This window comes from Xenopus laevis, chromosome 8L (assembly GCF_017654675.1).
Source record: "Xenopus laevis strain J_2021 chromosome 8L, Xenopus_laevis_v10.1, whole genome shotgun sequence".
In the NCBI taxonomy this organism is placed as follows: Eukaryota; Metazoa; Chordata; class Amphibia; order Anura; family Pipidae; genus Xenopus; species Xenopus laevis.
In genome coordinates, this window is record NC_054385.1 from 116,303,352 (window position 1) to 116,319,200 (window position 15,849).

At 36.9% G+C, this 15,849-nt stretch overlaps 2 protein-coding genes across 2 annotated transcripts; both read right to left on the minus strand.

Moving 5' to 3' along the window:
- LOC108705967 (olfactory receptor 10A3) lies at positions 1 to 1,030 on the minus strand. Its single transcript, XM_018242698.2, has one exon. The coding sequence runs from the start codon at positions 934 to 936 to the stop codon at positions 1 to 3; it is 936 nt and encodes a 311-aa protein (XP_018098187.2). The 5' UTR covers positions 937 to 1,030.
- Positions 1,031 to 11,142: 10,112 nt separating this feature from the next.
- LOC121397331 (olfactory receptor 5V1-like) lies at positions 11,143 to 12,060 on the minus strand. The gene has a single exon (XM_041573965.1). The coding sequence runs from the start codon at positions 12,058 to 12,060 to the stop codon at positions 11,143 to 11,145; it is 918 nt and encodes a 305-aa protein (XP_041429899.1).
- Between the last annotated feature and the right edge of the window lie 3,789 nt (positions 12,061 to 15,849).

Here is a 15,849-nt window from a genome sequence, read left to right on the forward strand (position 1 = left end):
TTAGAATGATCCTTGGCAAAGTTTTAGCCTTCTTAATTTTATTAGAGTTTTCTTTATATCTTTGTTTCTGAAGGCATAAATGAAGGGGTTCAAAAGCGGGGCAATGACAGTATAAGTAAGGGCAAGAAACTTGCTATAATGGGTTCCCTTTGGCACAGTATACACAATTATAACTGTGACATAACACAAACCTGCTACAGTGAGATGGGAAGAGATGGTGGAAAAGGCTTTCTGTTTAGATTCAGCACTTTTAATCTTTAAAATAATGAAAATGATGTGGGTATAGAGTCCGACAGTTGCAATGAATGGGAGTACAACTGCAAAGACAGCACCAGAGTTTGTGACCACTTGAGTGATAAATGTATCGGAGCAAGCCAGGGACTGCAGAGGATAATAATCACAAAAGAAATGGTTGATCTTATTAGGACCACAGAATTCCAAGTTAGCCGTGAAGACTGTAGAGATTAATACAGTGATAATTCCAACAATCCATGGTAGAACCACAAGCTGAACACAGACCTTCTGGGTCATAATGACAGAATAATGCAGGGGCTTGTAAATAGCCAGGTCTCGATCATAAGCCATGACTGAAAAAAGGTAACTTACTGCAGTTCCCAAGGCAGAATTGACAAACAACTGTATGAAACATCCACTGAAGGATATGCTCTTCTTATCTGCAATGAGGTTAGCCAGAAGATTAGGGACAATGCAAGTCACATACATTACTTCCAATATACTTAATTCACTAATAAAAAGGTACATCGGGGTATGAAGTGAAGGTTCAGCTACAACTAGAAAAAGAATGACAAAGTTGCCAAACACACACATGATGTAGACAAACAGAGTAACAAAGAATAAAGGAATCTGGAGCTGATATAAATCTGAAAAGGCCAATAAAATAAACTCTTCCACTGCAGTGTAATTGGTTTTATCCATCAGGCTTCCAAATTGTATCTGTAAGATAAATACAAAAAGGACAGCTCAATTTTAATCTCATGTTCCACATTACATTTTAACACAAATTATAACCCCTCCTGTTGACGGTCCCATCAACTTCCGATATTGTTTAGCAGCGTACTGTAGTTATCTTGCATTTCTCCTCAATTTACAAAAATGATCTTGTGTAACCTGTTAGTTGAGCCAGTGATATTCGAAATATGTTACTATTTTGGTTGTTGGCAGGTGTAGTTTGCTTCTCCAGCAGTGGATGTGTTGACATTGTGAATAAAGATAAAGGTAAGGCCAAATATGAGAGTACAAAATTGCTATTGTTGCCCCTTCGTACCATATTGGCAGCTTATTGGCCTATGTATGGGGCCCTTCCAATGCATGTCCAATGGCTGACCGAAAATCAGATAGTGGTCTCATACTGATTATCAACCTTTATGTTAGAAGCCACCAAGCCATTAATTCCAATTAGCTGGAAATAACTTCAGCTTCCAACAATAGATGAGTTCATCATGAAACTCAACATTGGACATTGGAAGGATAGAGTAAACGATAAAATAACATTTGTCAGCCTTAGCTGGACAAGAAACAATAATTGAAAAACCAAACACATAGGGGCACATTTACTTAGCTCGAGTGAAGGCATAGAATAAAAAATACTTCGAATTTTGAAGTATTTTTTTGGCTACTTCAATCATCGAATTGGCTACTTGGACCTTTGACTACGACTTCCACTTCGAATCGAACGATTCAAACTAAAAATCGTTTGACTATTCGACCATTCGATAGTCAAAGTACTGTCTCTTTAAAAAAAACTTCGACCCCATAATTCGCCTCGATCGATTTTTCCTTCGATCGTACGAACGAAGGAAATGCAGTAAATCATTTGACTTCGATATTCGAAGTCGAAGGATTTTACTTTGACGGTCGAATATCGAGGGTTAATTAACCCTCGATATTCGACCCTTAGTAAATGTGTCCCATAACGTTTAAGGGGGTTATTTATAAAAGTCTGAATGCCAAAAACTCAAATAATTAGAGCAGTCAATGGGAGAAGTCCCAAAGATATCCTCATCTGCTCTGTAACAATCCAAAGATTTTGTGGTTATTGAAGAGGAAAAAATCTGTGCAGATTTGGTTGGACTATTTTACCGAAAATGATCAGAAATGTTCAGATTTTGATAAATACAGGGGTAATATCATGTTTAAAGGGGTTGCTCACTTTTAAATTGACTTTTTATATGTTGTAGAGCAGGGGTCCCCAACCTTTTTTACCTGTGATCCAAATTCAAAAATAAAAAGAGTTGGGGAGCAACACAGGCATGAAAAAACTTCCTGGGGTGCCAAATAAGGGTTGTAATTGGCTATTTGGTAGCTGCTTTGTGGACCGGCAGCCTAAACGGAGGCTTTCAGGAATTCAAAAATAACACCTGCTTTGAGGCCACTGGGAGCAACATCCAAGGGGTTGGAGAGTAACATGTTGCTCGCGAGCTACTGGTTGGGGATCACTGATGTAGAGAGTGTTTTTCTGAGACAATTTGTAATTGTTTTTAATTTTTTTACAATTGGTGTTTTTTTGAGATATTTAGATTTTTTTATTCTGCAGCTTTCCAGTTTGCAGGTTTAGTGATGGGCGAATTTGCGAAACGGCGCCAGCGTCTCGTTTTTGAAGCCGGCCCCATTTTTCAACGCCGGCATCAGTTTTCGTCGCTGGCGTCCGTTTTTACCGAAATTTTTTTTGACGCCGGCGAATTTTCACCAGCGTATTTTTGCGGGCGTTTCGCAAATTTTTTCGCCCATCACTATGCAGGTTCATTTCATTTGCAGAAGAGACAGGAATATGAATAGGAGAGGCCTGAATAGAAAGATGAGTAATAAAAAGAAATAACAATAAATGTGTAGCCTTTACGGAGCATTTGCATTTTAGATGTGGTCAGTGACCCCTATTTAAAGGCTGAAAAGAGTCAGAAAAGGTAGATACTGTAACTATACCTATAAAAAAAGAAAAATGAAGGCAAATTAAAAAGTTGCTTAACATTAGACATTCTATAACATACTAAAAGTTAACTTAAAGGTGAATTATGCCTTTAAAGGAAAGAAAATGAAACAACCTACTCCCTACATATTCAGTGGCATATGCTTATGAACCACTTGCTTCTTTTTATCTCTTGTTAAAAAAAAAAGGGTCTATTTATTAAAGGTTGAGTTTTGTTTTCTCTAAATATTCAAGGTTTGTTTTCCCAAAAAAAGCCTAAAATTAGAAATTTTTAGACATTTATTGTGCCCCAAAGCAGCAAATAATCTGAAACAGAAAATACTCCAGCGAAAACCTGTGGAATTCATGTAAAAATCGATGGCAGATGTCCCTTTATCATTTGAAGAGGTTTTTTGCCTCCACAATTTTCAGGTGTTTTGGGGTATTTGATGCTGGTTTTCGCTCGAATACTTGATAAATTTGAGTTTTTTAAGTTGTTCATCTTCCAAACGCTAAACTGTTCCCCAGAAATAAAGACTTTTTTCAATTACTTTCCATTATTTAGTTTTTACTGTTTTTGCAAAAACCAAATTTTAAGGTTGAATGTTCGTGTTTAGGGATGGGTGAATTTTTTCACCTTGTTTTGCCGAAAAAATGACGCCCTCAGACTTTTATGGCATTGTGCATCAAAATAAAAAGACGCGCGTCAAAATTTTTTTTACTTTAACGGGCGAGTTTTTGACAAAACGAAACGTGTCAAATTCGCCCATCCCTATTCGTGTCTCTGGTGTTTGAGTCTGGCAGCTCAGTAATTCAGGTGCAGACTCTAAACTGTTACAGTTTTGCAACATTTAGTTGATCCATTTCTCAGCAGCATCTCTGGCGTATTAGCAACTATTGTATCAATTCTAACAGCTGCCTGTAATGAAACTCAGAGATTCCACTCAGCAGGGACAAAGATAACAAATGTATCAACTAAATGTATCAATTTAGAACAGGGTCGACGACCCCCCCTCCCAGAGCTGCTTTAGAAGGTGACACTTTACACAGTCACACATAGAAAATAGAAAGTAATTGGAAAAAGTCGCTATTTCGGGTGAACTATCTGAACCCAACTAGTTGTTGGAAGGTGAACCACCCCTTTAATAAAACCTTACATTTTTTGATTTTCTTTTGATCCAATTTTTTCACATTTAATTATTAGTAAATTAGCCAAGTTTGTGGATGGGAGTTAGGCCAAGTTTATTTCTGGTAAAATATGGGGGGGGGAGAATGAGTTATAAATAATGATATAAGCATTAATGATTCTACTCCCTTGTCTTGTGGGACCCATTCATTAATCCTGAGGGTGTATCCTGTGGCATAATTACACACATGTACTGTATGTATATACATGTTGATTTTTTGACTCACTACAATAATAATTGTAATACAATAATTATTATTAATAAAATATTTATTATTATTATTATTATTATTATTATTATTATTATTATTATTATTATTATTATTATTATTATTATTATTAATAATAATAATAATAATAATAATAATAATAATAATAATAATAATAATAATAATAATAATAATAGACAATACAATAACACTTGTACTTTGCTGGAAAGTTGAGATTAAAACCAGTTCATACACTCTGAGATTTCAGAATCTTGAACAGAGTGAAATAACAGCAATGGGTTGAAATAGAGAACAAAGAAAAGCTTAAAGCATATGGTTTAAGAGCTTGTGTTCGTATTGTTATTTATGGTAACCGATCTTATAATAACAGGCAGTGGATTGATTATATGAAAACCTGATATCCAGAATGTGTTGAAATACAATATTTCCTATACAGTTCTATTTATATGGCATTTGATGTCAAATTCAACCTTTTTTTATTAGTTTTTTAAGTAGACTGAAAGCTCTGTGCTCCAAATTACGACATGTCCTTGTATCCAGAAACTTTCAGGTCCATACCATTCCAGATAATAGATCCCATAACGATAACAATATGGAATCATCTTGGAATGTCCACTTATTTCATTTTTCTTCTTTTAAAGTAATGTAGATCAATCTGTTTGAGTTTTTTTCACTGAAAATTCGGAATTTATAGTAAAAGAAAGTTGAATTCTTCGAGTTTTTGGAATTTGGGCTTTAATAAATAACCCACTTAGTGTTGGTGACAAGCCCAGTAATAAGCTTACTATACCCTTATTTAACGTCTTATAAATCAAAACATTTGTCCTTCAGAACTCGTCGAAATATAATCTTTATAGTGGTTCTGAGCACAAAGGTTCACCTTTAAGTTCGCTTTTACTATGTTATACAATGGATAATTCTAAGCAACTTTTCAATTGGTCTTCTTTTTCCCCCTTATAGTTTACAAATTATTTGCTACCTTCTTTTTTCCAGCTCTAAAATCGTGGCCACTCAAATGCTCTGTAAGGCTACAAATGTATTTACTGCTACTTTTTATTACTCATCTTTCTATTCAGGCCTCTACTATTCATGTTCAAGTCTCTTATTCAAATTAATTCATGGTTGCTAAGGTGACTTGGACCCTAACAACCAGATTGCCGATATTGCAAACTGGAGATATGCTGATTAAAAAGCTAAATAACTCAAAAAACAGAAATAATGAAAAATGAAAATCATTCTCTGCTTCTTGCTTAAAGTTAACTCAAAGATGAAATGTAAGTTACTGCAATACTAATCTACCTGTGAACATAATTGCATTATTGGATCAGTATGTGAGTTGTTATGTGGGGAGAAGTGTTTATATGTGTTTGGGTTTTTGTGTGTGTGTGTGTGTGTATTTGTAAGTCAGTCATTTATAGTCTTTCAGCACTGCCATTATACAATGATCTGACACTGCACTTGAGAGCACTGGAAATTAATATATTAGTTTTTGTTTCTGCATTCATAACATAAGCAAATTGGACCTTATTAAGATGCTCAAGAAATTCACCAGAATACAAAGCAGTTTCCATCTTGTAGTCCACACTCATTATAATGGCCGATACAGGCTGCAAATCCCCAATGCAAGAATATAGCAAGGAATGATAGGTATAGAGCAACAGCACAAGAATTGCAGGGGAATGTGCATGTCTATCTATCTATCTATCTATCTATCTATCTATCTATCTATTATCTATCTATCATCTATCATCTATCTATCATCTAATATCTATCTATCTATCTATCTATCTATCTATCTATCTATCTATCTATCTATCTATCTATCTATCATCTAATATATCTCTATCTATCTATCTATCTATCTATCTATCTATCTATCTATCTATCTATCTATCTATCTATCTATCTATCTATCATCTAATATATCTCTATCTATCTATCTATCTATCTTTCATCTATCTATCTATCTATCTATCTATCTATCTATCTATCTATCTATCTATCTATCTATCTATCTATCTATCTATCTATCTATCTGTCTATCTATCTATCTTTCATCTATCTATCAATCATCTATCTATCTATCTATCTATCTATCTATCTATCTATCTATCTATCTATCTATCTATCTATCTATCTATCTATCTATCATCTAATATATCTCTATCTATCTATCTATCTATCTATCTATCATCTAATATATCTCTATCTATCTATCTATCTATCTATCTATCTATCTATCTATCTTTCATCTATCTATCAATCATCTATCTATCTATCTATCTATCTATCTATCTATCTATCTATCTATCTATCTATCTATCTATCATCTATCTATCTGTCTGTTCCCTGTATATTTTTATTGTTTTGTCAGAGGCTAAATCAAACATTGAAAACAATAATAATAATTCATTTTTCTTGCAAAGCTGTAAGGTGTTGTACTTACTATAGATCCGGGTGACATATGATCAGCTTCAGCTGGAAAATTAACACTGGGACTCAGAGGCTCAACCAGAAGGTATAAATACTGTCTCTTATTATACTGTAAATACAGACCATGGGAATTTTGATTTATTAACCTCAAGGGAGCAACGCTGGTTATTGAAGAATTAACTCTTCCAGCAATCAATATGTTATACTTATCTGGGAAAATACAGCAATAAATTGCCTCATCATCTCCATAACAAAAAATCATAAGGGATTGCAGTAGTCGTTTGTACGACAAGACCATTTACTGACTTGCTCTGGTGCAGTGACACAAAATGCGAATCAGATTAAATTAGTCTAGCATGTGCTACTTATAGTATAGATCATTGGTGATGTAACTATAGAGGAAGCAGACCTGGGGAAAAGGGGGATCTGTTTCCTCTATAACAGGGATCCCCAACCTTTTTTTTCCCCTGAGCCACATTCAAATGTAAAAATAGTTGGGGAACAACACAACCACGAAAAAGTCCCATGGGGTGCCAAATAAGGGCTCTGATTGGGTATTTGGTAGCCCCTATGTGGACTGGCAGCCTACAGGAGCCTCTATTTGGGACTATAATTAGTTTTCATGCAATTACAAATTGCTTCCTAGCCTGGAGTTCAAAAATAAGCACCTGCTTTGAGGCTACTAAGAGCAACATCCAAGGGGTTGGAGAGCAACATGTTGCTCACGAGCTACTGGTTGGGGGTCACTGCTCTATAGCATTCAAATCATTGCCGAGAGGCGCGAGCAGGTGCACCTATGTGTGCCAGGCCCGCCTGCCAGAAAAATGTTCTATTTTAACTCTTGTTACACCTCTGATCAGCACTAAAGCTGGCATATGCTGATTCTGCCCCTTCAAGTGGAGTTGGCAGCTTATCTGCCTGCTTATCGGTATTCACTGATTTCCTCTTTCCAAAGATCAGTAGATATTCATTATGCCAGTCTGAAAATCCCATTGAGTAAGGACTGCCTTGGTACATTGATATGGTCCTCTCCCAACTGGCCTGCATTGGCTTCCAATGTGATCCAAACATTTGTATGTTGGCCAGCTATAAAAACTCCATCTAAGTATGCCAGAGTTGCCTTGCAATGGGAGGCAGTAAACGTCACCCCTCACATACCCTACTGGCCCAATATTTTGTGCGGCACTCAGATGCACTAAATTACTAATGAAACAGGGGAAACTGGGAATGTGCATTGATCAAAGCCTCCACTATTTTTCCAAATGCTATTGCCGCTAGAAACCACTGAGCAATTTGTTTTGAACAGTCTGCAGTTAATAAACTAAAAGAAGACTACTGATCCATTGCTTTTGGTACCAGTACTCAGCATCTATGTTAGTAAATAAGCTCTAGAACTACAGTATCCATTAAACAGTAGAAAATGAGTCAAGGCTTTGCCATGTAATCCAACAATGTATTGTTCATAATAACCTTTAAAATATCGTAACCTTTTAAACACCAGATATCATATCAAATAAATACACTAATTTAAGAGTAGTTATCAGACTGCTTGGTCTGAGATTTCATTTTTAGATCAGTGTATTCATACAAGATCTGATTGGATGACCTGTGGGCTCCACAGTTGCAAATCATAAATATTAGTCCAGTGCGGACCATAATTTATCATGACAACACCCAGGAGAATACAATTATTAGTTTTAATCAGAGGATCAGATCAGAGGATATCTCTTTGTGTGAGTTGGAGGTCACTATCAACTCTTTCCCTTCCCAACAGGGATCAATAATAAGATTAATTTAGGTTAATTTGTGTAACCCCATTGAGGCTTGGCTAGACCTTGTCTGGCAAGGAAAGGGGCAGAGCACAGGTTACAATTGACCCTCTCTCTACAAAAAGGGTCTTTGCTATGTTAAAAGGGGTGAAGGGGAATGTAGTTGAACTAAATAAAGAAACTGGATGGTTCTTTAACATAAAAAAAGTTATTCTAATAAAGCACAAGTCAGGCTTTTCATACTCACAATCCTTAGAGGTATCCACAAAAAAGTCATGTAACATCACAGCAATTCAGACCAAACACCTTCTGACACCCCTGTGGAGTAGAGTATCAGCTTAATAGATGCACCCTCAGGATCTCTGGACAGTCACCTGGATCTCCACATATTGTATCAAAGAATACGCAAAACCTAAATCCCTATTCGGCTTAATGATCCCCACACTACAGCCTGAGGGGGGGGGCTACTCCCTTGCTATACATCCTAGATGGAGCACAGGATGCTTTTGATAACTCATTCTATCTGCCTCACTTTCCAAGAAAGTGCTGTTACATAGAGCTACCCTGTCCTGACTACACTTTATTCATGAGGTCCCTGTATCCCCAGCTTCACCAGGGTATCCTTTACTGGGGCCTTAATCCCAGGCTCCAGCATTATCCACTCCCTCCTGAAGTGAAAGGCAAAAGAGCAAGATCCACGCTGTGCCCAACATTGTACTGACTGTGACAGGAAGTGGTCATCAGCCTCTGGGCCAATGATACACATTATGCTATTAACCTAAACTGAATATATTCCCCAATGCCCAGGAACTAATGAATAAGGAATGGTAGGAATATACAGCTATAGAGGAGCATTAACCCTATGGGTTCCTACATCTATGTATAAAGGAAACTAAGCTGTTAATTAAGTGGAAACACATTTTTAAGTTCATACTGACACAACAACAACAAAACATTCAGTGAATACATACACTAAATTCATAAGTTGCTGCTCCTTGTACTCCATTGCTGAGCAATTTCAGGTCCACTTTGCAAAACTGCCTTAAAACTTGTGAATGAGCCCTACATGGTAAACCATTCCTCATTACTGGCACTCACTTCGATGGTTTAATAGATGTGATTAGATAATGTTGTTGCTATGATGCCAACGATCAGATCAGATCAGATCAGATGGTAACCTATGCAGATCCTTCAGGAGATAACCACATTTAAGGTGTAATGCAGTCCTCGCCTGGTGGCACATTCTAACCTGTTGGCTATATATCAGTTGGGCATGCTGTAATTTGGTAAGAAAATTACAGCTGCACAGTCCTAATACAAAATTCCAGTAAGTATGTTCGTTGGATGAGTAATAAAAGGTACCTCACCCGCTAACGAAAATGACCTGGGTGTAAAAACCCCAGGTCAAGCACATAAACGCAAACTGCAGTGTGAAGTCACTAATGGATAAGGGAATAAGCATTCACCCGACATCTCAAGTGGTCCGGGTGCATCGCCCCGAACCCGTAGCCAAGGGTGTATGCACTGTAGAAGTATGAAGAAAATCAGCGAGCACTCCGGAAGCCTCTTGTGGTAAGTAAAATTCAGCTTTATTTCAAATACATTAAAACCAGTGTATCCTGACACGTTTCGTATCTAGGCGATACGTAGTCATAGTCATATCAGCCTATGACTACGTATCGCCTAGATACGAAACGCGTCAGGATGCAATGGTTTTAATGTATTTGAAATAAAGCTGAATTTTACTTACCACAAGAGGCTTCCGGAGTGCTCGCTGATTTCCTTCATGCTGTAATTTGGGCCCATACATTGGTTAATTAGCTTTTGACTGAGGGGGCTGAGTTGACAGTTTATATCAGTCTGTGTACAGTCTAGTGATGTGCAGGTTGACCCGACACTGTGGGTTGGGTGGGTTTCAGGCCTACTTCCACAGATGATTGCCAGGACCTTACACTGTCAGCTTCCGATGGTGGCAGCCTCTATTTATAGCCATGTACCTGCCCCGCAGGTGCATTAGGAAAGCATCGAATCCACTGTTTTGGATTCATCTGAATCCCCAAATCCTCCATGAAAGATTCGACCCAACTGAATCTGAATCCTTATTTGCATATTCAAATCAGGGAAAGGGCGGGAAAAAAAGAAAACTTTTTTAATTCCTTCTTTTGTGATGAAAATTCACATGATTTTAAGGATTTGAATTTGGTTCGGCCAGGCATGAGGATTCGGCCGAATCCTGCTAAAAAAGGCAGAATCCTGGCCTAATACCCAACTGAATATTCGGTGCATCCCTATTATGCATTCATCCTTCAGTATATGTACAAAAATGTATACTATAAAAAAGTAATGCTAAAGGGGTTCACATGCCTTTTTAAAATAATTTTTATTAATAATGTCATTGTTTCATCTTACATTCTACAGTCTAACAGTACTGTCAGTAACAGAATCAACAGTGTTAAAAAGATAAGTGACCTTAATTTGTGTATCTTTCCAATCATAGATCAAATAGTTAGAAAGTGGTTGCAAAGAATCAGGTGAATTTATTTCGCGTTAATAACGTTTGCAAACCATACTGTATTTATCCTAAAACTGATACCAAACCTGCTAGGAGATTTTAGCTTTAAATTTCTGGAAAGCTTTGATGACATCCTTATTTCTTAAAGTGTATATGAATGGGTTTATCAAAGGAGTCACTACATTATATATCAGCGCCAGATATTTTTCATAACTGCCCTGCGGCGTCATATACACAATAATGGCCGTGCCGTAGAACAAACTGGCAACCATAAGATGGGAAGAACAAGTGGAGAAAGCTTTCTTCTTACCGATCTTACTCGTAATATTTAGAATAGTGATAATGATGTGAATGTAGAATAAAATAGTGATAGTAAAAGGTGAAACAATCTCAGATATTGCTGTGAAGATAACAATAATTCTGTTGATGAGCGGCACAGAGCAAGCTATATGTTCTAATGGACCCAAGTCGCAGATAAAATGGTTGAGTTCTTTTGGGCCACAAAATTCCATTCCCAGAGTGAAAACTGTAGGAACAGATGCAATCGTAAGGCAGACAATCCATGGAAAAACTCCGAGCTTAATGCACAAAGACTGGCTCATAATGGCTGAGTAGCGCAAAGGGAAATTAATGGCCAAGTCTCTATCAAACGCCATGACTGCAAGTAGGTAACATTCTGTCCCCCCCAAGGTACAAACAGCATAGAACTGTGCAAAGCAGCCAGCAAATGATATACTCTTACTGTTACCAATGAGGTTAGAAAGGAGGTTGGGAATAGTGGATGACACAAAGAAATTTTCCGAAGCGGCAAATAAGCCAATAAAAAAGTACATGGGCGTGTGAAGGCGAGGATCCATCTTAATGATAAGAATAATGGCAATGTTGCCAATCATGCATGTTATGTATATCAGAAGGAAAACCAGGAAAAGTAAGATCTGGAACTGGTGAAGGTCACTAAAAGCCAGTAGAATAAAATCCTTATTAGCTGTTGTGTTGGTGTCGGCCATTACACCTTGGTAAGAAATCTTTACAAAGATGTGTATTTATTGTCATTTTTCTGCTAAACAAATCACCGGTCCTTTAAATTCATCCCTCGGCCTGCTGAATAATGTGTTGGCATTTTCGGTGGGTTTAGCAACATCCTTTACAACAAGGCATTAGAGTGTTATAACGTCTAAGTACGGAGGAAAGTCATCTGAAAAAGAAAGCACATATGTAACATCACAACTACTTGAGACCAAGGGAAAACATTCACATATTATTAACATAACTCTGTGCTATAAGTTATAACTGTTTGATCACAACACAATTTCCAATTTGCTCCATGATGAATCGGCAACTAAGTCCTAATGTGGAGCTGGTGAGTTGCCATAAATATAGGTATGGGACCTGGTATCCAGAATTCTCAGAACCTGGGATTTACCAGATGATGGATCTTTCCGTAATTTGGATCTTCAAACCTTACGTCAACTAAAATAAGATTTAAACATGTATTAACCCCAATAGGCTGGTTTTGCTTTCAATGAGGATGAATTACTGTTTATCTTAGTTTGGCTCAAGCACAAGGTACTGTTTGATTATTGCAGAAAAAAAGGAATTCATTTTTAAAAATTTGGATTATTTCGATAAAATGTGATCTATTGGAGGCAGCCTTTCTGTAATTTGGAGCTCTCTGGATAATCTTGAACTGTAGTGATGGGCGAATTTGCACCATTTCACTCGCCGAAAAATTTGCGAATTTCCAGCAAAATTTGTGAAATGGCGAAAAATTTGCAAAACGGCGCCGGGGCTTGTTTTTGATGCCAGCGTCCGTTTTTTGGACGCCGGCGACATTTTTTTTTATGCCGGTGAATTGCACAAATTTGCCGCAAATTCACGCCTAGCGAATAAATTCGTCCATCTCTACTGAACTGAAGAAGCTGCTCGGATGAGTAGTGAAACGTCTTCAATGATTACTCAGCAAGTCCAGTTGTTTTTAGATTGACTTATACTAGATATACCATGACCTGGATGAATGAAAATCTTCATAGTCTCTGGATAACGGTTTTCTGGATAACAGATCTCATACCTGTACTTAACTTTATCAAATAAATATGCTAAATCTTGAGCTACCTTGATTTTATTCCTCTCCAATGCAATTAATTTGCAGGAACTCTAAGGGGCCGATTCACTAAGGGTCGAATATCGAGGGTTAATTAACCCTCGATATTCGACTAGGAATTAAAATCCTTCAACTTCAAATATCGAAGTTGAAGGATTTAGCACAGATAGTTTGATCGAACGATTGAAGGATAATTCCTTAGATCGAACGATAAAATCCTTTGAATCGAACGATTCGAAGGATTTTAATCCAACGATCGAAGGAATATCGTTCGATCAAAAAAAGTTAGCCAAGCCTATGGGGACCTTCCCCATAGGCTAACATTGACTTCGGTAGCTTTTAGATGGCGAACTAGGGGGTCGAAGTTTTTTTTAAAGAGACAGTACTTCGACTATCGAATGGTCGAATAGTCAAACGTTTTTTACTTCGATTCGAAGTCGTAGTCGAAGGTCGAAGTAGCCCGAAAAAAACTTCGAAATTCGAAGTTTTTTACCTTCGAATTCTTCACTTGAAGTTAGTGAATCGGCCCCTAAATGAACAAAGTTAACTATTGGCTTACATTTCTGTTGGTGTTGATAAAAGGAGCAAGAATGTGTAAACTGTTAAAGACTTGGGGATCTTTAGACCACTAAAAGAAATTAAAGCAATATTTTGAGCAAAGGGGGTCAAAATGGGGGTCAAAATCAATTAACCAAAGAATCACATCAATGTGCAACTGTTTTTCTGATATAGCTCCAGTATATGTTAAGATAACAGCTGGCATATTAGAGAAAATATTTAGTAGGAAATTCATTTTTTTGACATGGCATGCTATGACTTCCATGATTTCGTTACTGGTGGTGCTGTCTATGTAGAGCGCACAAATAGCAAAGAGTTACATTGTACTAAATACAACAGCTAATTAATGTATGAGGTCCTTTGGAACAGTAATAATTTCCTTGTAATTATGCACCAGATATGAGAGTGTTGCTCCCATTTAGTGAAATAACAACTCTTACACTGCCTTAGAGATACAGGATACAATTTAATGACAGCATTAAAGAATATCTCTGTGATATACAACAAATTCATTAAAGCTCCGCATTAAATGTTTCTGCCATCCAAAAAGATATGCAAAAAATTAATCAAAGCTCCTCATTAAATGTTTCTGCCATCAAAATAATTTCCCAGAAGTGAGTTCTTGTAGCTCTTGTTCAATGCCAATCCTACTGGAGTCTTGAGGACATGCTCAGATCAATCTGTGCCACAATAAAGATACACTACCTCCCCTCCCAGAATAAAATGGTGCAGAGTCCTCCAGCATTAAATCCCCCATTAGCCACAGTATTAATGGCACATTGATCCATAACATTAAATAGTACAGTGATCACCAGCATTAAATGACACAATGAGCCACAGTATTAATGGCACATTGATCCATAGCATTAAATAGCACAGTGATCACCAGCATTAAAAGGCACAATGACTTGAAGCCCTTGGCACCCTTACCCCACAGCCTGGCATATACAGGTGCACATGAAGGTGCTGGATACGCAGCATCTCTCTTTAAAAGGGTTGTTCACCTTCCAACACCGTTCAAGTGTTTTCAGACTGTTCCCCAAAAATAAAGACTTTTTTTCAATTACGTTCTTTTATATTTTTGACCATTTTTCTAATATTGAAATGTAAAAGTGGCTAAAAAAAAGCTTAAAGTGTTTCTTTTGTCACTTTCTGAAGCAGCTCAAGGGAGAGGGAAAGGGGTCGCCGACTCTGTAACTGTAATGATACATTAGTTTCTTCATGTCTTATCTTTGTCCCTGCTGAGCAGAATCCCTGGGTTTCATTGCAGGCGGCTGTTAGAATTGATACAATAAGTTGCTAATATTCCAGAGATGCTGCTGAGAAATGTATCAACTAAATGAAGCAACGTGTAATGGTTCAGAATCAAACACCAGATACACGAACATTCAACTTTGGGAAAAATTGTAAATAATAAAATTAGAAAATGGAAAGCAACTGTCTATATTTCTGGTGAACAATCAGAAAACTAATGAACTGGAAAACCCTTTTAAACAAAGAAATACATTCCCAGTGACTGGCCAAAAGCAGCAATGTGAAGCAGCAAGTGTTAGACCACTGAAGCCAAAGATTAATTTGTCTTTATTTTGTCATTAATTTGTCCCATAAAAAAATAAATCTAGCCTACCTATTTTTTACACTTAATAACATATATAAGTATGGGACCTGTTGTCCAGAATGTTCAGGGCCTTGGGTTTTCCGGATAAGAGGTCTTTTTGTAATACCTTAAGTCTACAAAAAAAACATAAAATGTTAAATAAACCCAATAGCATTGTTTTGCCCCCAAAAAGGATTGATTATTAAAATATCTTGTAATTTTTTTATTAAAATGGAGAAAATCGGAGATGGTCTTCTGGATAACGGATTTCCAGATAACGGATCCCACATTGTATGAAGATTCAGGGGTATAAATAGCTTAATCAATTTTGCAAATCTGACAATTAATGGGGTTAAAAAATCTTGGCAGTGATATTTAAACATTAAAATGTAGACTTTTCTAACTGAATCCATTAAGGGGAGCTCAGACTGAGATTTAGATTGTTTCTGGAGGAAAAGAGCCAAAGGAACAAGAATTAGGATGTTGCTGACTGACATAGAAATCCTATTATTATTTAGATGTTTAAACACTGTTATTGTG

What these genes read in the sequence shown, in the direction of transcription:
- LOC121397331 (XM_041573965.1), bottom strand. Translation starts at nt 12,060, where the DNA reads ATGGCCGACACCAACACAACAGCTAATAAGGATTTTATTCTACTGGCT.
- LOC108705967 (XM_018242698.2), bottom strand. Translation starts at nt 936, where the DNA reads ATGGATAAAACCAATTACACTGCAGTGGAAGAGTTTATTTTATTGGCC.